This window comes from Pogoniulus pusillus, chromosome 40 (assembly GCF_015220805.1).
Source record: "Pogoniulus pusillus isolate bPogPus1 chromosome 40, bPogPus1.pri, whole genome shotgun sequence".
NCBI lineage: Eukaryota > Metazoa > Chordata > Aves > Piciformes > Lybiidae > Pogoniulus > Pogoniulus pusillus.
In genome coordinates this window covers 1,716,316-1,740,675 of record NC_087303.1, presented here as the reverse complement: position 1 = coordinate 1,740,675, position 24,360 = coordinate 1,716,316, and the positions used below count along the sequence as shown (strand labels likewise).

General features: G+C 60.1%; 2 protein-coding genes across 3 annotated transcripts in view; one reads left to right on the top strand and one right to left on the bottom strand.

Annotated features, from left to right (window-relative positions):
• The first annotated feature begins 221 nt into the window (after window positions 1-221).
• On the top strand, window positions 222-13,357 carry SNX11 (sorting nexin 11). 2 transcript variants are annotated; one of them, XM_064174540.1, is made up of 7 exons: window positions 222-317; window positions 7,337-7,385; window positions 7,683-7,769; window positions 8,009-8,184; window positions 8,495-8,593; window positions 9,402-9,617; window positions 12,319-13,357. In XM_064174540.1, the coding sequence occupies exons 2-7, from the start codon at window positions 7,365-7,367 to the stop codon at window positions 12,458-12,460; spliced, it is 741 nt and encodes a 246-aa protein (XP_064030610.1). In that variant the 5' UTR covers window positions 222-317; window positions 7,337-7,364; the 3' UTR covers window positions 12,461-13,357. The 2 variants fall into 2 exon arrangements, with proteins under 2 accessions (XP_064030610.1, XP_064030611.1); XM_064174541.1 differs by having other exon boundaries at window positions 224-317; window positions 8,084-8,184.
• A 4,031-nt stretch (window positions 13,358-17,388) lies between these two features.
• SKAP1 (src kinase associated phosphoprotein 1) overlaps window positions 17,389-24,360 on the bottom strand; it is a 217,370-nt gene continuing 210,398 nt past the window's right edge. Inside the window, exons 13-14 of the mRNA XM_064174245.1 lie at window positions 18,160-18,278; window positions 17,389-17,595 (exon numbers count right to left, since the gene is read on the bottom strand). Coding sequence (XP_064030315.1) covers window positions 18,177-18,278 — 102 coding nt within the window. The 3' untranslated portion in view covers window positions 17,389-17,595; window positions 18,160-18,176. The remainder of the gene's footprint in view (window positions 17,596-18,159; window positions 18,279-24,360) is intronic.

Sequence of the window (24,360 nt, the reverse complement as noted above, 5' to 3'; positions counted from 1 at the left end):
TTGTAGTGCTCGCGTCGCAAGGCACGCTGGGAGATGTAGTCCCCACCCCCTCCCGCCTCCCCCCTCCTTCTCCGCAGCCGCCGCTCGCCCGCCCGCCCGGGCGCAGCCTGCTCGGCGTGGCCGAGACTCGCCGCCCCGCTGAGGATCGCTCCGAGGCTCATCCAGGCGGCCCCCGGTAGCGGCAGGATGCGGGCCGCAGGCGGAGGGAGCTGACCACAGTCCCCGGCATGCCCCGCGCCGGAACGGGAAGCGCCTCCCGCCCTATAAGGCAGCGGCGCCGCCGCCTCGCTTAAAGGGGCCGCGGCCTGCGGGAGGAGGTGAGGGGGGCCCGCAGGGAGGGGCGGGCTCAGGGGCTGGTCGGTGCCAGGGTGCCCCGGCGGGGTGGAGGGCCCGGCGGTCCCCTGAGTCCCGCGGTCGGGGGGAGCCCTTAGTCCGCTCCGGGCAGCAGCGAGGCCTGAGGGCCTGGGGTGGCGGGGCTGGGCCTCGCTCCTCGCCGCGGCCGCCCTCAGACCGAGCTGCGCCGGGGCAGCGGGGTCGGATCTGCCGTACCGACAGCGGCATCGCTCCCCGAGAGCGGGGCTGGCGGCTGCGGGGCCGCAGAGCGGGCGGCACGGCGGGGCCCAGCCGCAGCCTGTGCTCACGGCGCTGCGGAGCTCGGGGCCGGGGGGGGGGGCGGCTGGAGCGGGTCTCTGCCGCCGGAGCGAGGCTGCGTTACTGGGGTCGGGGTCCGGCCCTTGTGGCGATGTGCTGGGGCCAGGGGCTGGCTGGGGACGGCCTCCTGCAGTGGGCAGCGAGGACTGAGTGGGGTTAGCTGTGGGGGTGGGAACCTTTTCCCCCCTGGATGGCAGAGCAGCCTCAGGGAATGCTCTCCAGGACTTGCCAGGGCTGCGGCCGGGCACCGCAAGCGAAAGCAGAAGCCAACGGCGCTCGTTCCCCGTTTCGTTCCCTTTTCGCCTGCCGTGGAGCTCCTCTGTGAGGCTTTCCTCAAAAGCCAGAGGCTCGCCAGGGGCTGGAAGTCGCCCGGAGCGCTGCGGGTGCCTGTGCGAGGGACACAGAGCCCCGACCGGCCTGGAGCTGGAGAGGGAATGGAGCTGGACTCTGGTTAGGAAAGAGCCCTGCAGGTCCTGCTGCTCTGGAGGGGTAGAGTGCTGGTGAGGATGTGCCTCAGTCAGCAAGGGAGATAAGAGGTAGCAAGCAGGAGATAAAAGGCAACACTTTCTCTGTCGGCAGTGGGAGGTCAGGGCTGGGAGAGGAAATCTGGAATCAGAGCGTTCCTGTGGCCCTGGAACTGCCCTGACCTGGGCAGGTGACAGCCTGGAGGCTCCAGGGGCAGGGACAGTGTGTGGTAACTGAGAGCTGCCTCTGTCTGATGGTAGGAGGGAGCTGTTTGACCTGTAAACAGCAGAGCAAGTGAAGGGATTCTGTCACTTGGCTCTGGTGAGACCTCACCTGGAGTACTGCACCCAGGTCTGGAGCCCTCAGTACAGGAAGGGCATGGACGTGATGGAGAGGGTCCAGGAGAGGGCCATGACAATGGTCAGAGGGTTGGAGCACCTCTGCTGTGAAAGCAGGGGGAGGGAGCTGGAGGTGTTCAGCCTGGAGGAGAGAAGGCTCTGGGGAAACCTAAAAATGGTCTGTTGGAGGGTAGGAGAGGGACCCCTGCAGAGGGACCTGGGCAGGCTGCATGGGTGGGCAGAGGCCAGGGGGAGGAGATTGAACAAGGCCAAGGGCAGGTTCTGCACTTTGGCCACAACAACCCCAAGCAGCACTGCAGGCTGGGGCCAGAGTGGCTGAGAGCAGGCAGGCAGAGAGGGCCCTGGGGGTGCTGTGAGAGAGGAGCTGCAGAGGAGGCAGCAGTGCCCAGGTGGGCAGCAGAGCCAATGGCAGCCTGGGCTGGCTGAGGAGCAGTGTGGGCAGCAGGAGCAGGGAGGTTCTTGTGCCCCTGTGCTCAGCACTGCTCAGGCCACCCCTGCAGTGCTGTGTCCAGCTCTGGGCTCCTCCATTGCAGAGAGCTGCTGAGGTGCTGGCAGGTGCCCAGAGCAGGGCAGCAAGGCGGGGGAGGGGCCTGGAGCACAGCCCTGTGAGGAGAGGCTGAGGGAGCTGGGGGGGTGCAGCCTGCAGCAGAGGAGGCTCAGGGCAGAGCTGATTGCTGCCTGCAGCTGCCTGCAGGGAGGCTGTAGCCAGGTGGGGTTGGGCTCTGGTTGATTGGATAGGGCTGGACTGGATGATGTTGGAGCTCTCTTCCAACCTGGTTGATTCTGTGATTCTATGTATGACCTTCTTGTACCTAAAGGGGTCCTAGAAGGATGCAGAGAGACTGTTTACAAAGGCCTGTGTGATAGTGCAAGAGGCAATGGCTTCAAACTAGGGGAGAGCAGATTTAGGCTGGATGCTAGAAAGTAGTTCTTTACTATGAGGGTAGTGGAACACTGGGACAGGTTGTTGGGGCCCCATCCATGGAGATAGAATCATAGAACCAAGCAGGCTGGCAGAGAGCTCCAAGCTCACCCAGCCCAACCTAGCACCCAGCCCTGCCCACCCAACCAGACCATGGCACTCAGTGCCCCAGCCAGGCTTGGCCTCAACACCTCCAGCCATGGGCACTGCACCACCTCCCTGGGCAGCCCATTCCAGTGCCAATCACTCTCTCTGCCACCAACTTCCTCCTGTGCATTCAAGGTGAGGCTGAACAGGACTCTGGGCAACCTGAACTCGTTGAGGATGTCCCTGCTGACTGCAGAGGGGTTTGGACTAGATGACCTTTGGAGCTCCCTTCCAACCTCGACCATCCAGACAGGAGACTCTGAGGGCCTGCCTGGATGTGTTCCTCTGTGGTCTGTGTTAGATAGGATTGTCCTGCTCTGGCAGGGGACTTGGACTCCATGATCTCCTTGGGTCCCTTCCAACCCCTGTGATCCTGTGACTTTATGGTTCTGTGGGGGGTGTTTCCCTGTGCCTTCCACCTCTTCCTCCTAGCTAGAAGACATTGCAAGCCTGAGCCCTGGAAACACCCAAATGCAGATGGGGAGGAAGCTTAAACCAAACCCAAACCACCTATGCCAGGGCCCCTTAAACTGAGGCTTTAAGCAAAAGCCCTGAAAGAGGATTTGGTGGAACTGTTTAAAGCTGACTCCCAGCTGCCTTCTCCATTGGCTTTAACTTGATTTATCAACTTAAGAGCAATTAACTCCAAATAAAGCCCAAATGAGATTATGTGTTGCTTGGTTCAGCTCTGGATGAAAGTGTAGGTAAAGGACATGAGTGCTTGGCCTTGCTGAGCTCACTTTTTTTCTTCCCCTGCAGCCTTTCTTCCTCCTCCTCCTCCTCACTGACTGCAGGGAGCCATCTCTCCCCAAGTCTCTGCTCTTCAGAGCACCCTTTCAGGAGCTGGGAAATTAAGTTCCTCTTCCTGGCAACCCTCTTGCTGTTCCATTAGGCCATTTCTGACACTCTCTCTCTTTTTCCCCCCTCCCTCCCTCCTGCATTTTTAATCTAGGCAGGGCTGTTCTGCAGACTAAGGAGCTCTAAAAGCAATGGGATGGCTGCAGCCTCCCTTGGGAGAGGCCAAGGAATGGAGTGGTCAAGTTCTGCTGCTGAACTGATTCTGGCTGGGAACCCCCAACACAGGACAGGCTTAGAGCTTCCCAATGACCACTCTGAGAGCAAAGTGACTCATGGCACATTTGGTTCCTTCACTCCCCTCTGTCCCCACCCCGGGGCTGGAGGGGAGAGAATTCTGTGCACTGAAATGTGGAGGTTGCTTTTTATAGACTCAGAGAATGGATTAGGTTGGGAGGGAGCTCAGAGCTCAGCCAGTTCCAACCCCCCTGTGCCACAGGCAGGGACACCTCCCACCAGAACAGGTCACTCAAGGCCTCATCCAGCCTGGTCCTGAGCACCTCCAGGGAGGTTGTGGAGCACAGAAGCACCCAATGTGATCAAAGATCACATTGGGTGCTTCTGTGCTCCACAACCTCCCTGGGCAACCTGTGCCAGGGTCTCCCCATCCTCATCCTGTGCCAGTCTCTCCCCACCCTCACTGCAAACAACTTCTTTTACATCCACTTTCAATCTCCCCTCTGCCACTTCAAACCCATTCCTCCTCCTCCTGTCATTCCAAGCCCTTGTCAATAGTCCCTCCCCAGCACTCCTGTAGCCCCCTTCAGATCCTGCAAGGCCACTCCAAGGTCTCCTGGAAGCCTTCTCCAGGCTGCACAGCCCCAACTCTCTCAGCCTGTGCTCACAGCAGAGCTGCTGCAGCCCTCTCAGCATCTTGGTGGCCTCCTCCTGGACTGGCTCCAACACTTCCATGTCCTGTTTGTTTTGGGGGCTCCAGAACTGCATCCAGGACTTCAGGTGGGGTCTGAGGAGAGCAGAGCTGTCTACAACTACCTTAAGGGAGGTGAAAGCCAGCTGGGGTTGGGCTCTGCTGCCAGGCAGGCAGCAACAGAAGAAGGGGACACAGTCTGAAGCTGTGGCAGGGCAGGTCTAGGCTGGATGTTAGGAGGAAGTTCCTGGCAGAGAGAGTGATTGGCACTGGAATGGGCTGCCCAGGGAGGTGGTGCAGTGCCCATGGCTGGAGGTGTTGCAGCCAAGGCTGGCTGGGGCACTGAGTGCCATGGTGTGGTTGGTTGGGCAGGGCTGGGTGCTAGGCTGGGCTGGGTGAGCTTGGAGCTCTCTGCCAACCTGCTTGGTTCTATGAGCCAAGGGGCAGAATCCCCTCCCTTGCCCTGCTGCCCACACTGCTGCAGCCCAGCACTGGGTTGCTCTCTGGATTTTTGGTAGGTCCCTTCCAGCTCCAATGGGAACCAGCAGCAGCTTGAGCTAGCTCCAGCCAGAGTCCAGCAACTCCCAGACACCTCCAAGTGGGCCTGGAGCTCTTTCTGGTCTATCCCAAAGCCCTGCTCTGCTGCCACAAATGCTTTTCTTGTTCTCCAGGTGGCCTCAGGTGGCTGAAGCCTGGCAGAGAGGTCCCTGCAAACCGGTGGGGCCAGATTTTTTCAGAGCCTGGGGTTTGTGGCTCAGCTCCTCCCCTTCTGCCAGCTAAAATTAGCTCAGGCTTCAGCAGAGCTTTTTTGCTTCTCCTCCCAGCTTATAAATCAAGGCTGAGTTTCCAGGGCTGCCTGACACTTTGGCAGCCTCTCCTGGCCTAAAAGGCAGGACTCCAGGAATTGGGGAACAGGTGAAGGCTTGTGTGGCCTCTCTGCTCTGCCAGCTGTGCCCCTTGGGAGCCTGAGCTGTGACAGGCCAAGTCCTGCCCTGCTGCTGCTTCATCCCAGAGGCTCCAAAGTCCTCTTGCAGACAATCCCCCCAGGGGAGGTGAAACCAGGACACAAGGATGCACTTGGGCCTCCAGCTGCCCCTGAGGGCTATCCCCTGCCTGTGTGCCTGCAGGAGGGGCAGCTGCAGCTCCATTGCCCAGCCTGGGCATTTAGTGGGTGCCTGGGGGGGGTATTTTGCTGTCCCCTCCCCAGGTCCTGCCACTGTGTTTGTGCTGCTGCTGCAGAACAGGAATTGCTGCAGGAGCAGAGGAGCTGCCACAGGCCAGCAGGAGCTGGGGGCACTGGAGGAGGCAGCTGGTGGATGGGGGCATGGGCAGTGGGCAGCTCTGCAGCTCCTGGGGGGAAGCTGGGTGGCACAGGGGGCAGTGGGCAGCTCTGCAGCTCCTGGGTGAAGCTGGGTGGCACAGGGGGCACTGGGCAGCTCTGCAGCTCCTGGGTGAAGCTGGGTGGCACAGGGGGCACTGGGCAGCTCTGCAGCTCCTGGATGGTTTCACCAGTGACTCTTGCTGGGCAGAGGGGAGGGCAGGGAGGGTGCAGGGCAGAGTGGTTGTGGTGCTGACTCAGAGCCCAGCAGGGTGACTCGAGGCAGTGCTGGGTGCTAAGGAGGGCACTGAGGTGGCAGCTGGGCAGTGAGTCTGACCCACACTGCAGGAAAGTCTACAACTACCTGCAGGGAGGCTGTAGCCAGGTAGGGTTGGGCTCTGCTGCCAGGCCCCCAGGGACAGAAGAAGGGGACACAGCCTGAAGCTGTGGCAGGGCAGGGTCAGGCTGGATGTGAGGAGGAAGCTGTTGGCAGAGAGAGTGATTGGCACTGGAATGGGCTGCCCAGGGAGGTGGTGCAGTGCCCATGGCTGGAGGTGTTGAAGCCAAGCCTGGCTGGGCACTGAGTGCCATGGTGTGGTTGGTTGGGCAGGGCTGGGTGCTAGGCTGGGCTGGGGGAGCTTGGAGCTCTCCTCCAGCCTGCTTGGTTCTGGGATTCCATGAAGCTAAAATTGGGCTGATCATCATCCAGCCTGGTTTAGACTCTCACTCAGGAGCTTCCCCAGGAGCAGGAACAGCCTTGACTCCTCCAGGCCTCAAAAAGCAGCAGTTCCATGCAAGGTGCAGTGTTGTTTGTGGGGGTAGATCTCCTTGGGGATCTGCTGGATCCTTAAGGATATCCCTGAGGCTACCACTGATGTTGGAAGAGCTCCTTGAGGACGTCCCTGACTGCTGAAGACCTCAGTGGTCATTGCACATTGATTCTATGGCTCTATGAACCCAGACTTCCTCTGGCAAGGGGATCCTGTGCTGCTGCTTCTCCTTCTTGGCTAGCCCTACCTGTGCTGGGAATGGGAGAGGGAGGCCTGGAGGAGAAGGAAGTGCTGGGAAGAGCTGGGAATTCTCCTGCCCAGCCAAACTGGCTCCCCTGGCATTCCAGCCCATGCAGGGAACAGGCTGAGCTCTTCCACCCTGCCTGCATCCTGCATTGCCAGTTCTGCCCCTTCAGGAGCAAACTGGGGACCTGCTGGGCAACGAGGGGAGGTTGTTCCTAGCTTTTTTCCCAGGGGAAAGCTCTCCTGGAGCTGAGTTCAGCTCTCCCAGGCCACCCTGGGAGCAGAGATGTGCTGCAGGAGAGAGCAGGCAGCTCAGAAGGAGCCTTTGGCTGCCCCAGCCCACCCTTGGGTGGTTTGAGCTGGAGGTTCTGCCCCCCTCTCTCTGTGACCTGAGGGGTTTTTGGGTGCCATTCCAGAAGGCTGCAGGACCCCAGTGCTGCTCTGGGGGCAGGAGTGGGCTGCAGATGGTCTGTGGAGGACAGAGGTGCTGCAGGCTGTGGCTCTGCTCGCTGCTTGTGCTCCAGCACCCCCTGGTCAGAGCCCAGCAGGTCACCAGGGAGATGAATGCCCTGTGGGCTGCTGGGTTTCAGTGGCTCCTCTTCATTTCCTGAGGGGAGAGGGTCAGGGAGAGCAGCTGAGGGGGGATGTTGGGGCTGGAGGGGCTGCAGAGGGCCCAGGAGGAGCCTCTGAGGTGTTGATTCTTGTCTTGCTCAATCCCTTTTTGCTTTCTCTCTGCAGATGTTTCCCACTGGGCTCTGTCTCTAGGATGTTGGAGAACCAAGAGGAGGTGAGACCCTTTCTGCCCCTTTGCCTGCTCCTGGCTGCTCTTGGCAGTGCTGCAGTGTGTGTGGGGGGGCTTGGCTGAGGGGTGGGGGCTGAGAGGTGCTCTTGGATGCTGGGCAGGGAAGAGCTGAGGAGCAGCTGGTGACGGGGATGAGAGAGGCTGGAGGGGCCTGTGCTGCCCCTGGGGCAGGAGGGCTGGGCAAGCCAGTATGGGGGGGGGGTTGCCTGTCCCTCCGTGGGCCCTCGTGGAGGGGGGTGGCAGGAGCCAGCAGGCCCTGCTGAGGCAGCTTCTGTGCCCCAGGAGGTGACCACGGTGCGCGTCCAGGACCCCCGGGTGCAGAACGAAGGCTCCTGGAACTCCTATGTGGATTACAAAATCTTCCTCCACGTGAGTTGTGCTGCTGGGGGAGGGCTGGGCCCCAGAGCTTGCTCCTGCAGGCCAGGAGCCTGCCAAGGGCACTGGTCCAGCCGTGCCTGGCTGTGCTGAGCAGGGCTGGATGGAGCCATCGGGGGGGGAACCCTCTGTGCCCGAGAGCCCCTGGGAGCCTGCTCAGATGTCGCAGGCGCTTCCAGCTCCGCAAAGCTCAGTGCTTTGAGTGGATCCCTGAGCCTCTGGGATCTCTGCAGGTGAGATCCTGCCCTGCTCTGCCTTCCAGCCCCTCAGCCACGTGGATTACTTCCCTGCTGGGTTGTTTGTTGCAGACCAACAGCAAGGCCTTCACTGCCAAGACCTCATGCGTGCGGCGCCGCTACCGTGAGTTCGTGTGGCTGAAGAGGCAGCTCCAGAGGAACGCTGGCTTGGTGTAAGCTCCTCCTGCTCCCTCCTCTCCCCCTTCCTGCACCCAGGCTCTCTTCTCCCATCTTCCTGGGAGGCTCAGAACAGAGGTGGATGGAAACCTCAGACACAATCATAGGCTTCCTGAGCTCCAGCTCTGCACAGAGCAGAGGTCTGGCTGTGTCCTGATGGTGTCCCTGTGTCTCCCCATGAGCCTGAAGTGCTGCCTGTGCTCCTGGGCTCCAGCCCTGCACAGAGCAGAGGTCTGGCTGTGGCTGTCACAGTGTCCCTGTGTCTCCCCATGAGCCTGAAGTGCTGCCTGTGCTCTGTGCCCACAGGCCTGTGCCAGAGCTGCCTGGGAAATCCACCTTCTTTGTGGGCAGCACAGATGAGTTCATTGAGAAGAGGAGGCAGGGCCTGCAGCAGTTCCTGGAGAAGTGAGTACAGGGGAGGAGCAGCTTTGGGAGGGCTGGAGGAGGGGAGAGGGCACTGCCCCAGTCCTGCTGTCTGCCAGGTCACTGCTAAACACCCAGCACCACATCTGCACACCTTTGGAACTCTACACTACAGCCCTGGCAGCCTGGGCCAGGATTTGACAACCCTTTTAGGGGAGAAATTGTTCCTCGTGGCCAAACTAAACCTCCCCTGAGACATATGGAGGACATTTCCTCTTGTCCTGTCACCTCTTCCATAGGAGCAGAGACCAAGACCTTCCCTGCCCCTGCCTCCTCTCAGGGAGCTGCAGAGAGCAATGAGCTCTGCCCTCAGCCTCCTCTTCTGCAGGCTGCACTCCTCCAGCTCCCTCAGCTGCTCCTCCCCAGCCCTGTTCTCCAGACCCTTCCCCAGCTTTGTTGCCCTTCTCTGGCCCTGCCCCAGCCCCTCAATGTCCTCCTTGGAGTAGGTGCCCAAAGCTGAACTCAGGATTCAAGGTGTGGCCTTACCAATGCCCACTCCCTGGGGACAATCCCTTCTCTGGCCACACCATTGCTGATCCAGGCCTGGCTGCTGGTGCCCTTCTTGCCCACCTGGGCACCCTTTGGCTCACCTTCAGCTTCTGTCAGCCACCACTCCCCAGGTCCTTTTCCACTGGGCAGCTTCTGGCTGCTCTCCCCCAAGCCTGGAGCCTTCCTGGGGTTGCTGTGAGCCAAGCGCAGGACCCAGCCCTTGGCCTTGTTAAAGCTCCCCCTGCTGAGCTCAGCCTGCTCTGTGCTGCTGCCTGCCTCAGCCTGCTCTCTGTGCCCGCAGGGTCGTGCAGAACGTTGTGCTGCTGTCAGACAGCAGGCTGCACCTCTTCCTGCAGAGCCAGCTCTCTGTCCCCGAGATCGAGGCCTGTGTGCAGGGCCAGGGGCCCCAGACAGTGACAGAAGCCATCCTGCACTATGCCATGTCCAACTGTGGCTGGGCCCAGGAGGAGGAGAGCAGGCCCACGCTGCTGCTGCCTGGAGGGCACCTGAGTGCCAGGTAAGGTGGGCAGGGAAAGGACCCAACTCCCCCCCCAGCTCCCTCACTCTCATAGAATCCTAGAACCAAGCAGGCTGAAAGAGAGCTCCAAGCTCACCCAGCCCAACCCCCTTGTTCTGTCCCTGGGGGTCTGGCAGCAGAGCCCAATCCCACCTGGCTACAGCCTCGCTGCAGGCAGCAATCAGCTCTGCCCTGAGCCTCCTCTGCTGCAGGCTGCACCCCCCCAGCTCCCTCAGCCTCTCCTCACAGGGCTGTGCTCCAGGCCCCTCCCCAGCCTTGCTGCCCTGCTCTGGGCACCTGCCAGCACCTCAGCATCTCTCTGCAATGGGGGAGCCCAGAGCTGGACACAGCACTGCAGGGGTGGCCTGAGCAGTGCTGAGCACAGGGGCACAAGAACCTCCCTGCTCCTGCTGCCCACACTGCTCCTGAGCCAGCCCAGGATGCTATTGGCTCTGCTGCCCACCTGGGCACTGCTGCCTCCTCTGCAGCTCCTCTCTCACAGCACCCCCAGTTCCCTCTCTGCCTGCCTGCTCTCAGCCATTCTGGCCCCAGCCTGCAGTGCTGCTTGGGGTTGCTGTGGCCAAAGTGCAGAACCTGCCCTTGGCCTTGTTCAATCTCCTCCCCTTGGCCTCTGCCCACCCATGCAGCCTGCCCAGGTCCCTCTGCAGGGCTCTGCCACCCTCCAACAGCTCCACACTGCTCCTAGCTTGGTGCCTTCTGCAAGCTTCCTGATGCTGGCCTCGATGCCCTGCTGCAGATGATCAGTGAAGCTACTGAGCAGGCCTGTGCCCAGCACTGATCCCTGGGGAACACTCTGCCTGAAGCTGCTCTGTGCTGGCTGCAGCCACCCAGCAGTGACTTTGCTGCCTCCTCCCCACGTCACTGCTTGCAGCTATGGGGCTGGCTGCAGCCTGATTTGAAATGGTTGAGGCCTCTGCAGGGGACTTGCAGCAGGAGCAGCAAAGATACAATAAAAACGAGCTGCCAGGCTTTCTAGAGACACTTCAGTGGGTTTAGACTTCTGGAAGAGGGAGATTGAGACTGGAAAACAGGAAGAAATTCTTCCTGGTGAGGGTAGGGAGACACTGGCACAGTTTGCCCAGGGAGGTTGTGGTTTCTCCCTCCCTGCAGGTGTTCAAAGCCAGCTTGGAGGTGACCTTGAGCAACCTGAGCTAGCAGGAGGAGTCCCTGCCCATGGCAGGGGAGGGTTGGAACTGCCTGATCTTGAAGGTCCCTTCCAACCCAACCCCATTCTATGACTCAAGTCCAACCACTCACCTGGAGCTCACAGTCCTACCATTAAAGGCAAACCAGGAGGGCAGAGGGACACAATCCCCACCACTGCCCCTAAGCCATGTCCCTCTGCCCTCTTGGATTGCCTTTAACACTGCCCTGGGGGTGGGGGATGGTGACAAATGACTCTGCCAGAGCTCAGTGGTTGGGTTTTAAGTTCCAAGAGTAGAAGGAAGTAAAACCCAAACAGCAAAACAACCAACCCAAAGCTGCTGGAATAGAGCAGAGACAGCAAATGGAGGGTTAGGGTTAAGGTTTTAGCCAGGGCTTGGAGTGGCTAAGGAGCAGTGGTTTGAAACCAGAGGAGGAAGGATTTAGATTGGGCCTTAGGAAGAAGTTCTTTGCTATGAGGCAGGTGAGGGTGCTGGAAGAGGTTGCCCAGGGAGGTTCTGTGGATGCCTCCTCCCTGGAAGTGTTGCAGGCAAGGCTGGATGAGGCTTTGAGCCACCCCTGCTGGTGGGAGGTGTCCCTGCCCTGCTCAGCACCCTGCTGTCATCTTGGGGTCACCTGCAGGCTCCGGGGAGGGTCACTTGTCCTGGCTGTGGCCCAAGGCTTAGCTGAAAGGAGCTTGAGCCTCTCAGAAGAACTTAAGCTGAGATTTACAAAGGCCTTTGGCTGCTTTCCTCCCTTCATCTCTGGGGAGCAAGGAGCCTTTGAAGGCTTTCAGAGCTCAGGCTTTCTGTCTGCCTTGCCTCCATCCTGGCAGCCTGAGTGGCTTCTGCAGCTCCTCCTGCCCATCAGAGCCTCCCAGGGCTTGCTGCACGCTGGGGGAGTTAATTTGGTGTCTCCCCACGGGATGGCTGCTCCCTGCTGCAGCCTGCTGAGGGTTTTCTGTACCTGACTGAAGGCAGCTGGGGCCCAGTGGGAGAGGAGGGAGAAGGTCCTCAACCTGCCACTGCTGCAGCTCCCCTGTGAGCAGCCGAACCGGCACAGACCTCACCTGCACGTTTGTGTCCTGCAGCAGGCGTGGGGGCCCCTGGCAGAGGTGCTCTGAGTGCCTCTGCCCTCGGATCTGAGGCACTTCCCACGTCCTGGCCCTTGTGCACCACCCAGTGCCCTGTGCTCCTCCTTATGGCAGGAGGAAAGAGGTGCCTGGAGGCCAGCTTTAAACAGAGCCTTTCTGCTTTAAGGAAGGGCTCTGGGGGGAGCACAGCAGCCCAGGCTCGTGGGTAGGTACCCAGGCTGGGTGGCTTTGTGCTTGTCCCTCTGGCTGGTGGCAGTGTGCCTGCTCCCTGCTGCTGCTCTGGGCTTAGGCTGGAGGCCGAGGGCTGTGGTGGGGCCGTGCGAGAGGGGAAGCAGCAGAGGTCTGAGGAGGCAGTGGCTGAGGTGGAGACACACAGAGGAGCACCTTGGGCCCTGCACCTTTCCCTGCATCCCTTCTCCTCCCTCACCTGTCCTCTCTTTCCAGCTCTGCTGGCCTGGGAAGCCCACAGGGTCCAAGCTGCCTGGAGACCTTCCCATACTGGAGTGACTTTGGCATGGAGGATGCCCACTCGGACAGCCCGGAGGAGCCTGCCAAGCCCCCGGGTGGGCAGCCTGAGGTGCAGTGAGCAGCTCCAGCACCTCCCCTGCACCTTCCACCTGCAGCCCTCGCTGGAAGAGGGATCAGTGTGGAGCCAGAGAGATGTCCAGGCTGGTGGGACTGGGGCTGCACTGGGGGCACAGCCTTGCTCCTGCTGTGTCTGGAGCTCACCTGCTGGCTCCCTGCAGACTCCTGCCTGTCCCTGGTGGCCCTGGCAGTGTGCTCCTCTTGCTCTTCTCTTTGGAGAAGGGCTCTAGGGGTTCGTGCAGCCTCTGTTTGTTCTTCCCATGGCCTTTGCTCTCTCACTGGGGCAGCAGCAGGGCTTGGTTAGGTGGCAGTGCCAGCTGCTCTTGGCCTGGCCATGGCCTGCAGCAGGGGTGGGAGATGCTGGCCTGCATGCAGCTTGTCCTTGGGGTAGCAGGGGCTGCCTGCTGCCCAGGGGGGGTCTCTCCAGCTCATCTCCTTCTATTCCCCATGGAACAGGCCACGATTCCCTGGCACCAGCTGTGGTGCAGCTCCTGGGAAGGGAGGGAGGGAGAGAGTGGTCTCAGCTGCATGGAACTGAAGCCCACCCATGGGGTGCAGATTCCATAGCCACACCTGGGACCTCCTGGCACAGCTCAGCCACAGGGACTGAGCTTTCCCCTGGCACTGTGGGGTACAGGAATGGGGCAGAGGGGGGTGCCCTTTCCAGATGGGCTTCCAGGGTGGGAATTCAGAGCCTGGCAGCCAGGATTTAGTTCACTCAGGAAGAAGGAGCCTGTAGCTGCCTTGGGGTTGGCATCTGGCAGCACCTGGGGGGCTCTGGCTACTCCTGATGCCTCTCCCTGTGTCCTCCTGCACCTTTTTCCTACCCCCCCACCTGAGCACTGGTGAAGGCAGAGCTGTGATGTGCTCTGATTGCAATAAAAAGGGAGTGAGGAGAGCCTGGTGGCTGCTGGCAGTGTCTGTCCTCGCTGCGTGGGTGGAGGGAGCTGAGCTGAGCCTCAGCTGATGGTGGAGAGGTGGATTTGGGGGGGGGATAAAAGGGATTATTGCACCTCCAAATGAGGCTGGAGTGCCCTGCCCTTATGGTGCCCATCCTTTCCTCCACACCCTGTGGTGCCCATCCTTCCCTGCCCCATGGTGCCCATCTTTCCTTCCCCCCCCTTCTTGTGGTGCCCATCCACATCCATTCCCCCCTTTCCTCTGGTGCCCATCGGGGCTCACCCTGCCCTGGGTACCAGAGAGGTCACTGGAGAGGGGCATCACTGGGAGGCCGATGCCAGCTGTGGGGTGGTGGCAGGGGACAGGCAGGACCGGGGGGGGGGGGGTCTCACCTTGCCCCCCAACTGAATTTCGGGGGGGGGTCTCAGCCGCCAGCTGCGGGGGGCTGTCAGGACACGGGGGTGGAAAGGCAGCGAGGCGCAGCGGCCGCGGCTCCCTGGCAGGCTGGCAGCTGCTGGCACTCCGGAGGGCTGCTGCCGTGGGCTGTCCCTCCCCCCGCACACACTCATGCATATTCATGAGCTCTGCGGCTCCGAGTGGCGCAGCTGCCAGCCCAGCTGTGCCCACCCCCCCCCCCGCTCCCCTGCCCACCCCTGCCCTCACTCACGCGTGGCCTCCGCCTGGGCACAGCCTCACGCCAGCAGCATGCCCCCGGCTGGGGCTGCCTCCTGCCCACCGCTGCCCCTGCCCCTGCCCCCCACACTCCAGCATGGTTTGCACCACGAGCAGGGCCTGGCACTGCCGCAGCCTTGGCTCCATGCCTGGCCAGGTGCCAGCCCCAGGGCTTCCCTCTGGAGCTGGGAAGGGCAACCCCGCAAGGGAGTCATCTTCTCTCCTGCCTCCTCTCAGAGCCTCCTGGTGCCCATCTTTCCTCTCCTCTGGTGCCCATCCTTTCTTCCTCCTGGTGCCCACCGTTCCCCTTCTGGTGCCCATCTTTCCTCTGGTGCCCATCCTTTCTTCCTCCTGGTGCCCATTGTTCCCCTCCTGGTGCCCATCTTTCCTCTCCTCTGAAGCCCATCCTTTCCTCCTCCTGATGCCCATCTTTCCTCTCCTATGGTGCCCATCCTTCCCCTCCCCCTGGTGCCCACCTTGCCCTGCCCCTGGTGCCCATCTTTCCGCCCTCCTGGTGCCAGCAGGACTTATTTTTAGTGGTGTTCAGCTTGGTGAAGCTGTCAGGGGAGCAGTGGCTCAGGGACAGACCTGGCCATGGGGGGGGAGCGGGGTGAAGTGTTTGGGGTGGCAGCTGGAGGGTGGGGGTCCTGCCTGGGTGGCATCGTGCAGGGTTGCCCTGCTGAGGGCACTGGCTCTGGAAGGGTACTGGGGGTGTGTGGCAGTTCTGGGCGTGAAGCTGAAGGTAACCTTTGGCACACGGAGCGGGCGAGGCTGGCTCGGTCCCCTCCCTGTGCCCTCCCAGCCTGGCAAGTCTGGCTCCTCCCCAGCGCCTGCCAGGCAAACAGCCTCGCTGCTTGGCCAGCGGCCAGCCTGGAGGCAGCTCAGCCTCACCCCCGGCAGGGCTGCAGCGCCGCTCCGGGCAGGCAAACCCTGGCGCTGCCTCCCTGCCCCGGCACAGAGCTGCGGGGGCTGGCTCTGACCTGCGGCTGGAGCAGGCTGTGCTTGGCCAAAGCATCCTGCTCCCAGCTCCTGTTCCTGCGTCCTGCTTCCATCTCTTGTTCCTGCATCCTGCTCCCAGCTCCTGTCCTTGCATCCTGCTCCCAGCTCCTGTTCCTGCATCCTGCTCCCAGCTCCTGTCCTTGCATCCTGCTCCCAGCTCCTGTTCCTGCATCCTGCTCCCAGCTCCTGCCCTTGCTTCTGTCTCTTGTTCCTGCATCCTGCTCCCAGCTCCTGTCCCTGCATCCTGCTCCCAGCTCCTGCCCTTGCTTCTGTCTCTTGTTCCTGCATCCTGCTCCTAGCTCCCTGTTCCTGCATCCTGCTCCCAGCTCCTGTCCTTGCATCCTGCTCCCAGCTCCTGTTCCTACATCCTGCTCCCAGCTCCTGTTCCTGCATCCTGCTCCCAGCTCCTGTCCTTGCTTCCTGCTTCCATCTCTTGTTCCTGCTTCCTGCTCCCAGCTCCTGTTCCTGCATCCTGCTCCCAGCTCCTGTCCTTGCTTCCTGCTTCCATCTCTTGTTCCTGCATCCTGCTCCCAGCTCCTGTCCTTGCATCCTGCTCCCAGCTCCTGTCCCTGCTTCCTGCTTGCAGCTCCTCTCCTTGCTTCCTGCTCCCACCTCCTGCCCTTACTTCTTGCTTCCAGCTCCCTTCTCCTGCTTCCCACTTCCTGCTCCCACCTCCTGTTTTTGCTTCCATCTCCCTTTTCTTGCCCCTGCTTCCAGCTCCTGTCCCTGCTTCCTCCTCCTGTCCCTGCTTCCTCCAGCTTCCTTCTCCCTTCTATCCCTGCTCCCATTTGCCATCTCTCTTCTCCTGTCCCTCCTCCAGTCTCCCATTTTCCTTCTCCCTTCTGGCCTTTTTCTCCCTGCTTCCACCTCTCATCTCCCTTCTCCTATGCCTTCTTCCTTCTCCTATCCCTGCTTCCCAGCTTCTCCTAAAGCAGAGTCTCAGCCCAGGGATCCTGGGCCAGTTGGTGGCTCTGGGGCAGGATCAGGCCTTGGTGTGAGCATCAGCAGTGGCAGCAGGGTGCAAACAGCCCTGTCCTGCCTGCTGGGCTGGGGCAGAGGTGCCCAGGCCCCTGCCCTTGATCCTTTTGCCCCAGCCAGGATTGGCTTCAACACCTCCAGCCATGGGCACTGCACCACCTCCCTGGGCAGCCCATTCCAGTGCCAATCACTCTCTCTGCCAGGAACTTCCTCCTCACATCCAGCCTGAGCCTGCCCTGCCACAGCTTCAGCCTGGGGCCCCTTCTTCTGCCCCTGGCTGCCTGGCAGCAGAGCCCAACCCCACCTGGCTACAGCCTCCCTGCAGGCAGCTGCAGGCAGCAATCAGCTCTGCCCTGAGCCTCCTCTGCTGCAGGCTGCACCCCCCCAGCTCCCTCAGCCTCTCCTCACAGGGCTGTGCTCCAGGCCCCTCCCCAGCCTTGCTGCCCTGCTCTGGGCACCTGCCAGCACCTCAGCAGCTCTCTGCAATGGAGGAGCCCAGAGCTGGACACAGCACTGCAGGGGTGGCCTGAGCAGTGCTGAGCACAGGGGCACAAGAACCTCCCTGCTCCTGCTGCCCACACTGCTCCTGTGCCAGCCCAGGCTGCCATTGGCTCTGCTGCCCACCTGGGCACTGCTGCCTCCTCTGCAGCTCCTCTCTCACAGCACCCCCAGTTCCCTCTCTGCCTGCCTGCTCTCAGCCACTCTGGCCCCAGCCTGCAGTGCTGCTTGGGGTTGTTGTGGCCAAAGTGCAGAACCTGCCCTTGGCCTTGTTCAATCTCCTCCCCTTGGCCTCTGCCCACCCATGCAGCCTGCCCAGGTCCCTCTGCAGGGCTCTGCTACCCTCCAACAGCTCCACACTGCTCCTAGCTTGGTGCCAGCTGCAAGCTTCCTGATGCTGGCCTCGATGCCCTGCTGCAGATGATCAATGAAGCTACTGAGCAGGCCTGTGCCCAGCACTGATCCCTGGGGCACAGCACTGCTGCCATTCCCTCCCAGCTTCCCAACATCTGTACAGCTGTGCTGCAGAGCAGCCCTTGGGCCGGTGTCTGTGCTCACCCCAGGGGCGATGCTGGCTGAGGGCGGGGGGGGGGGTGGGTGGGTGGTGGTGCTGTGGTGCAGCCCAGGGGGTTTGGGCACCCTCCCCGGGAAGGCTGCAGTCAGCAGCAGGTTCTTACCACCATCTAGTGGCCCTTCAGCCAAGTGCGGGAGGAGGAGGAGGAGGAAGAGGAGGGTGAGGATGCGCTCACTCGTAGGCTAGGATGGGCTTGAGCCCAGAGAGCTCTGGGGGATGCTCAGAGCTGGAGCTGGGGGCCGGGGGGGGGTCACTGCTCACACCCAGCCCCTCAACAAAGCATGGAGCAGCCAACCGTGGAGAGCAGAAAGGCTTTATTGTGGGCTCCCAGCCCCCCACTCTGCCCTCCCCATGCCCAGCTGGCATCACAGAGGGTACCAGGGAGCAGAGCAGGGCCCTGGGGCACAGGGTGTGGTGGCTCCTGGGTCTATCTTCGTGCAGTGCAGCCCAGGAGGAGGCTGGGGCTGGTGTTGCTGCTGGTGTCTCAGCGTGGCCAGGGAGGGAAGCACCTGGATCTGGGGAGGGGGAGAGCCAAGGTGGGGGAGGGGACACTGAAACACCCCCCGGGGGCTGATGTGGCCCCCACACATGGGCGATTAGCGGGCACAGAAGGGGCAGGGAGGGTGGAAGACCTCCAGAACTTGGAGGTCTTGCTCCCCCAGGACTCTGCCTCCAGCTTAGCTGCAGACCCCCTCCACTTCCCCAGCCCTGCCCCGTGCCTCAGTTTCCCCCCTCTGCCAAAGGCCTCCCTAAAGGGATGTGCTGGAGCCCAAAGCCGCTGCTGTGCTTGGTGCCAGCGCTGGTGCCACAGCTGGTGCCACGCAGCCCTCTGGCTCCCACGCAGGTGGCTGCTGTGCTTTTGCCATCTGACCTGCAGGAAGGGACACCGGGCAGGGAGGCCTGGTCCCTGAACTCCAGCTGTGGCTCCTGGCCCTGCCTGCTCCCACGTGAAATAGAGACCAGGAGATGGAGCCAGAGACAGTCCCCAGGAGATGCTGAGGGCACCCCAGGCACGGAGCCACCTCCCCAGCACCCACCTCCGTGCCCTGCCCCATCCCCAGCAGGTGCCACCTCCTTACCTGAGGTGCCAAGGTCCTCACCGCTCCTCCAGCTCATAGGCTGGCATCAGGTAGTCCCTGGGGACGATGCCAACCTCGTGGTTGAGCTCTCCAACCCACCAGCCATGGGCGTTGTACTCCTGGGGAGGACACAGTGCTCAGTGCTGGGGGGAGGGGGCAGATCCCTTCCTGCAGCTGGATCTGAGGAGAGCTGCTCCCAGACTGCCCCAGTCCCACTTCTCCTCCCCAGGAAATCCTTCAGTGTCCCTCCTAACCACCCCCTGACTCCTTCCTCCTGCCCTGCTCCTTCCCTTTTCTCTGGCACTCAACATTTCCCTCACAGCTTCAGATCTGGGGGGACTTGGGGCTCGGGTGGCAGCCCCTGGGATGTGCCAGAGCTCAGCCTGGAGCCCTGGGAAGCCTCTCCGGGTGGCTCATGCCTGGCTGATGTGTCCCCTCCCCAGATTTGAGTGGGAGTTGTCCCCCTGACAGCAGATCTTGGAGGCAAAACTCCCTGGGTCTGGATCCCAACACCCCCTGGTTTAAGAGGCTGATGTGCCCCAGGCTGGGATCCCAATGCTTTCCACGTTTAGATCCCAACACTGCCTCTGATGTTCCCTGGTTTGGGATCCTGATGCTTCCTGGGTTAGGATCTCTGTGTTTTCTGGGTGAGGATTCTGATGTCCCCTGAGTTAGGATCTCCATTCTCCTTGGGTTGGGATCCTGAGGCTCCCTGGGTGGGGATTCTGATCCTTCCTGGGTTGGGATCTCCATATTCCCTGGTTGAGATCCTGCTGTTCCCCACATTAGGATTCTGACCCTCCCCAGGCACCCCCACTCCAGCAAACAGCTGAGTCAAGCTCCTGAGCTGCTGCTGGAGGAGGAGGAGCAGGGAGGGATGGAGGCTACATCCCACTGTCCTCAGCAGCAGGCAGGAAAGATCCCAGTGGGAAGGATTGGAACTACATCCCACTGTCCTCAGCAGCAGGCAGGAAAGATCCCAGTGGGAGAGATGGGAGCTACATCCCACTGTCCTCAGCAGCAGGCAGGAAAGATCCCAGTGGGAGAGATGGGAGCTACATCCCACTGTCCTCAGCAGCAGGCAGGAAAGATGCCAGTGGGAAGGATGGGAGCTATGTCTACTCTCAGCAGCAGGCAGGAAAGATGCCAGTGGGAGAGATGGGAGCTACATCCCACTGTCCTCAGCAGCAGGCAGGAAAGATCCCAGTGGGAAGGATGGGAGCTACATCCCACTGTCCTCAGCAGCAGGCAGGAAAGATGCCAGTGGGAAGGATGGGAGCTACATCCCACTGTCCTCAGCAGCAGGCAGGAAAGATGCCAGTGGGAAGGATGGGAGCTATGTCTACCCTCAGCAGCAGGCAGGAAAGATGCCAGTGGGAAGGATGGGAGCTATGTCTACCCTCAGCAGCAGGCAGGAAAGATCCCAGTGGGAAGGATGGGAGCTACATCCCACTGTCCTTAGCAGCAGGCAGGAAAGATCCCAGTGGGAAGGATGGGAGCTATGTCTACCCTCAGCAGCAGGCAGGAAAAAAATCCCACTTCAAGCCTAGAAGGAACAACTCTGGGAATCTCTTTGCCTGGCTCCCGGGAAGCCTCCTTCCTTTACGCCTTCCTTTTACCAGCTCCTGAACGCTACCAAGTGCTCGGCAGGAATTCCCGGGGTGATGGATAACTGGGAGAAGGATGCGAGTCCTCCTCAATCCAAGAGGAGAGGAGGAGGAGGAAGAGGAGGATGCGGATGGAGGAAGGGGGAGGATGCAAATGAGAGGCAGGCTGGGCTCTGGCGGCGCTGAGCTTTTTATTTCTCTGCGCGGTGCCAAAAAGAATTAAAACAACATTAAACTGCCGGCAATAATCTTTAAGTCCTCGTTTCCAAGTGCCAAATTGCGCCGCTCTGCCTCGTGCAGATGTTCGTTAATTATGCTAATTTTTATTAAACTATTCAAAGGAAGGAGCCTGCTCTGGCCCAGGGAGAGAGAGAGGCAAGAGCCCAGCGCAAGGCTGAACTCTGCTCTCGTCTGGAGCTGCTCATTTCCATCGCGCTAACGGAGAGAGGCGTTCGGAGAGGGGGGGCAGGGGGAGGGAATGAGGAGGAGGAGGAGGGAGTTGGAGGATGGGGATGGGTTTGACTGGAATCTACCTAATTACGCACTAATGGGGCCTCTGTGCTGCGGTACCTGCCTGGACTGGGTTGGGAAAGGGGGGGAGGGGGTTGTTGGAGGTAATTTAGCTGCGGCTTTACAGAAGGGACTTAGAAGCTGCTAATTGGGGTAAGAGTGGGGCCGGGGAGGTTGGTTGAGTCTCAAACCGCATCGGTGCGGTGGGACTGGGAGAGGGGAGTGGGATGCTCAGCCCCTGCCCCTTCCCCAAGGGGGTTAAACCTTCAGCGAGGTGCTGGAGGTAGCACCCAGGGGGGCTGCCGCCGTGCCCAGGAGACCCTGAGGGTCGTGGCACGCAGCAGTGGGCACCAGGCAGGGGGCAAAGCAGAGCCCCAAGCCCAGCACAGCACCAGGGTCAAGTAAGGTGCTCAGTAGCAGGGAAATGGATCTGGGCGGGGGGGGTCACACTAACACCTCAGGAGCCATTCCCCCTCTTGCCCAGGCACCCTCTGCCCACCCACGATGGCCTCGTTCTGCTCCCCAAGTGCTGTGATTGCTCCCCAAAAGCTGCAGTTGCTCCCCAAGTGCTGTGATTGCTCCCCAAAAGCTGTGATTTGCCCCCAGATGCTGCAATTGCTCCCCAAAAGCTGTGATTTGCCCCCAGATGCTGCAATTGCTCCCCAAAAGGCTGCAATTGCTCCCCAAAAGCTGTGATTTGCCCCCAAAAGCTGTAATTGCTCTCCAAAGGCTGTGATTCCCCCCCCCCCCCCGATGCTGCAATTCCTCCCCAAAGTTCCATGTCTCCCCTTCCAATTCTGTGTTTCCCCCTCCCCAATTCTGTGCTTTTCCCCCCAGAAAAACCTCCATGCTCCTCCCCCCTCCCCCCCAAAATGCTGTGCTCTCCTCCCAGAAGGAAGACAACCCCTGGCAGCTCTTCTCCCCCAGCACCCCCCCCGGGCGCCAGGTGCCCCCGAAGCAGACGCTGGTTGGGTAATCACCACCGGCAGGGTTTTGATGGCAGCTTGGTGCAGGGGGCCATAAAAACCTTCCTGCTGCTCATCTCCAGCCACCAGGGAGAAGGAAAAGAGGAGGTGGGGGGGAGGAAGGAAACTACCAACCAACCCAACAACAAAATGCCAACCACAGCCTGGCTCCCTCCTTGCCTTCGCTGTGCTTCCTCCAGCATCATCCAGCAGAGGAGATGCTCCGAAGAGGAGGAAGAGGAGGAGAAGGAAGGGGAAAGTGGAGGCTATGGAACCCATCAAAGGAGAGCAGCTTGCAGCAGCTCTGAGGCCACATCTGGAGGACTGGGTTCAATTTTGGGCTCCAGTGAGAGAGAGAGAGAAGGAACTACTGGAGAGAGTCCAAAGCTGCTGAGGGGCCTGGAGCAGCTCCTGGAGGAGCAAAGGCTGAGCCCTGGGGCAGAGCAGCCCCCGAGGGCAGCTGAGCAATGCTCAGCAAGAGCTAAAGGAGCTGTGGGGGGCAAGAGGCTGGGGCCAGACTCTGCTCAGTGGTGTCCAGGGACAAGACAAGGGGCACCAACTGGACCCAGGAGGTTTCACCTGAGCAGGAGGAACTTGTTTGGTGTGAGGGTGCTGGAGGCCTGGGGCAGATTGCCCAGAGGGGTTGTGGAGTCTCCTTGTGTGCAGAGCTTCCAGCTGCCCCTGGGCACTGTGCTGCTGGGCAAGCTGCTGGGGGTGCCCTGCTGGAGCAGGGTGGGGGTTGGACTGGCTGAGCTCCAGAGGTGCTTTCCAGCCCTCACCCTTCTGGGATGCTCCAACTGCCTGGTCAGAGCCTCACTCACCACACAGCCCCCTCCCACCAGCAGCTTCTCCACCAAGCCTCCACGACCCCATCCAAGCTCCATCCTCGCCCTTTGCTGAGAAGCAGGAGCTCTCCGTGGTCATCTTTACTCCTCCACTGGTGCTCCCAAGCCCTCTTTGGCACCACACTGCTCCAGCAGCCCCCTTGGGCGGGAGGAAGGCCCATTCATCACCCTCCTTGGCACAGGAGATCAATGGTGCTGTGATGGATGCTGAAGGAAAAGCCAATCAGTCAGGGGCTTATCGGTTTATGATTGCTCAGCACCGTTGTTAGTGCCTGGGTGTCATCCATTATGGTTAGGAAAATGTAGGGATCTCATTCCTGGATGAGCTATGGTGGGAATGCCAGGGGTCAGCTGACACCAAGGAGCTTGCTACCAGGGTCACTCATACATCTCTTTGCCTCCAGAAGCAGCAGGGGAGCTGTGGGAGGCTCTGAAAGCCAAGGCTGAGCTGTCCTCAGGGGACTGGGAGCTGCTGGAAACGGAGGGATGTGACTGGGAATTAGAGTCAGGGAATTGTTTGGGCTGGAAAAGATCTTTTTACTTGCACCCTGGGACAGGACAAGGAGCAGAGGATGGAAGCTGCAGCACAGGAGGTTCCAGCTCAGTACAAGGGAGACCTTCTTTTGGGCTCCCCATTTGAAAGGGGACAGGGACCTGCTAGAGAAGGTTGAAGGGAGGGCTGTGAGGATGATGAGGGGACTGGAGCAGTGTCTGGTGAGGAGAGGCTGAGGGCCCTGGGGCTGCTTAGTCTGGAGAAGAGAAGTATGAGAGGGGATTGAATCAATGTCTGTAACTAACTGAGGGTTGGGGGTCAGGAGGGGGGGACAGGCTCTGCTCACTGCTCCCTGGGACAGGACAAGCAGCAGTGGATGGAAGCTGCAGCACAGGAGGTTCAGCTCAGCACAAGGAGAACTTCTTGCCTGGAAGGGTCCCAGAGCCTTGAGGTCCCTTCCAACCCTGCCTACTCTATGATGATCTTAGAGGTCTTTCCCAGCCTAAACAACCTTCTGAGGCTCTGGAAATAAACCCAACCTCCTCTCAGCTTATGTATAGAGAAGTTCATTTCTGGAGCCCCTGGGATAAGAGGGATATGGAGGTGTTGGAAGGGGTCCAGAGAAGGGCCACGAGGATGAGCAGAGGGCTGGAGCTGCCCTGCTGTGAGGGGAGACTGAGGGAGCTGGGGCTGTGCAGTCTGGAGAGGAGAAGGCTCCCAGGGGACCTTCTTGTGGCCTTTCAGTATCTGAAGGGAGCTACAAGAAAGCTGGGGAGGGACTTTTTAGGCTGTCAGGCAGTGATGGGACTGGGGGGGATGGAACAGAGCTGGAAATGGGTGTTAGGAAGCCTGGGTGTTAGTCAGCCTGGGTGTTAGGAAGAAGTTGTTCAGCATGAGAGTGGTGAGAGCCTGGGATGGGTTGCTCAGGGAGGTGGTGGAAGCCTCATCCCTGGAGGTGTTTGAGGCCAGGCTGGCTGAGGCTGTGTGCAGCCTGCTCTAGGGTAGGGTGTCCCTGGGCATGGCAGGGGGGTTGGGACTGCCTGCTCCTTGTGCTCCCTTCCAACCCTGCCTGGTTCTAGGATTCTATGAAGCTAAGATGCTATGATTCTGTGATCTATGAGTTTATGATTCTGTGAATCTGTGAATCTATGGATCTAAATTCTATGACTCTGTGAGTCTGTGATTCTATGAGCTGTGATTCTATGGCTCTGTGATTCTATGAGCTGTGATTCTATGAGTCTGTGATCTAAGATTCTATGACTCTATGATCTCTGATTCTATGGTCTAAGATTCTGTGATCTATGATTCTCTAAGTCTGTGATCTAAGATTCTATGACTATGACTCTGTGATTCTATGAGCTGTGATTCTATGACTCTGTGATTCTATGATCTAAGATTCTGTGATCTATGATTCTATGAGCTGTGATTCTATGATCTGTGATTCTATGAGCTGTGATTCTATGATCTGTGATTCTATGAGCTGTGATTCTATGAGCTGTGATTCTATGATCTAAGATTCTATGGTCTATGACTCTATGATCTGTGATTCTATGAGCTGTGATTCTATGATCTATGATTCTATGATCTGTGATTCTATGAGCTGTGATTCTATGATCTATGATTCTATGAGCTGTGATTCTATGAGCTGTGATTCTATGAGCTGTGATTCTATGATCTTTGAGTCTATCAACCTATGACTCTATAACCCCCATCCTCTGCCTGACAACTTTGGGAACCCAAGTTAAAAACAAACCCCAAACCCCCCCCAAACCCAAACAACC